Here is a 1,208-nt window from a genome sequence, read left to right as displayed (position 1 = left end):
ATTAAATTGACGAAGGCATGTATGAACTTTTTTTTTTGAAAACAAATTGAGAATATATTAGGCATTCACGGCCAAATGAGAAGGTATGGAAGTCCTATCAACGTAGTTTGAAACATGCAAGGACGCTAAAATGTGAGCAAGACAATTGCCGTGTCTCTTAACAAAAGAAAAGGAACAAAAAGAAAAAGAACGAGACAAAGCTAAACAATCTTACAGGATAGCACCGTAAGACGAAAAAGACTGGGCCTTACCTTGCAAGGTTTCCATTACCAGCAAACAATCCCCCTCTACTATGATTGTATTCCAATTGAGAGAGCGGGCTGTGAGGAGTGCTTGTCTAACTCCTTGAGCTTCACCCTCTACCGGTCTCACACGACCCAGAAGCTTCATGATCCTCCACCAGATGCAATTACCGTTGGAGTCTCTTGCAACCATTGAGGTATTGTAATATGTAGAATCATTCTGGAGCGAGGCGTCGACATTAATCTTTACAACTCCCCACATGGGGGGCTTCCAAACCTCCGGATGAGCACGTTTGGAGATAGTGAAACTTCGGACTTGAGCGTCGCGGAAAGCTGCCAGGGTGGAGTTGCACCACCCCACTATATCGTTCAATTCCGTATAATCCTCACGATGCATAATTCGATTCCTTCAGTTCCACAATTTCCAACAGAGCACAACAACTAGCAAGGAGTTTTCTTAGGTCAAAGTGCGTTTGAGCAGTTCCAACCAGCTCCAGAATGAACTATTCGCTTCCACACTTGGAATCTTAAATGTCATACCTACCCAGATGTTCTTCAAATCACGACACCCATAAATGATGTAAATAGTGGTCTCCATCTCATCGCCGCAGATAACGCATGTGGTTTCTGATGTAATTTTCCGCCGGAAAAGTTCAACCTTGTTTGGCAAAGATTCGGAACAAGCTTGCCAAAGGAAAACACGAATCTTGGGTGGAATGGGCAGGTTCCAAATCATCTTCTAATTTTGCTGATCAGTTACACCGCTGGACCCTCCCACACTTTTATTGCCCGAATCGTCTCGAGCAACCATTCGCTCTAAAATGAAATGATAGCATGTTTTAACGGTGAAAGTTACTGTGTCCGTGAATCACCAAACGAGTTTATCCTTGGCCAGTGGTCCCCTAATGGGAACACTCAAGATACAATGTTTGTCCACCGGCCAAAATAAATTGTTGATTAACTCTA

General features: G+C 43.4%; 1 protein-coding gene across 1 annotated transcript; it reads right to left on the bottom strand.

The window, feature by feature from the left end:
- Window positions 1–210: 210 nt before the first annotated feature.
- On the bottom strand, window positions 211–978 carry LOC148770539 (uncharacterized). Its single transcript, XM_088817892.1, has 2 exons — window positions 731–978; window positions 211–649 (listed from the first exon to the last, which is right to left on the bottom strand). The coding sequence occupies exons 1-2, from the start codon at window positions 976–978 to the stop codon at window positions 211–213; spliced, it is 687 nt and encodes a 228-aa protein (XP_088674018.1).
- Between the last annotated feature and the right edge of the window lie 230 nt (window positions 979–1,208).

This window comes from Erythranthe guttata, chromosome 5 (genome assembly GCF_056151865.1).
Source record: "Erythranthe guttata isolate IM_541 chromosome 5, IM_541, whole genome shotgun sequence".
NCBI classification, from domain to species: domain Eukaryota; kingdom Viridiplantae; phylum Streptophyta; class Magnoliopsida; order Lamiales; family Phrymaceae; genus Erythranthe; species Erythranthe guttata.
The sequence above is the reverse complement of the archived record's forward strand: the minus strand, read 5'-3'. Positions and strand labels throughout refer to the sequence as shown.

Bases quoted from the DNA above. Each gene is read 5' to 3' on its own strand.
- LOC148770539 (XM_088817892.1), bottom strand. From the start codon at position 978: ATGATTTGGAACCTGCCCATTCCACCCAAGATTCGTGTTTTCCTTTGG. The intron at 650-730 runs GTTGGAACTGCT...GTGGAACTGAAG, and splicing joins AATAGTTCATTCTGGAGCTG to GAATCGAATTATGCATCGTG.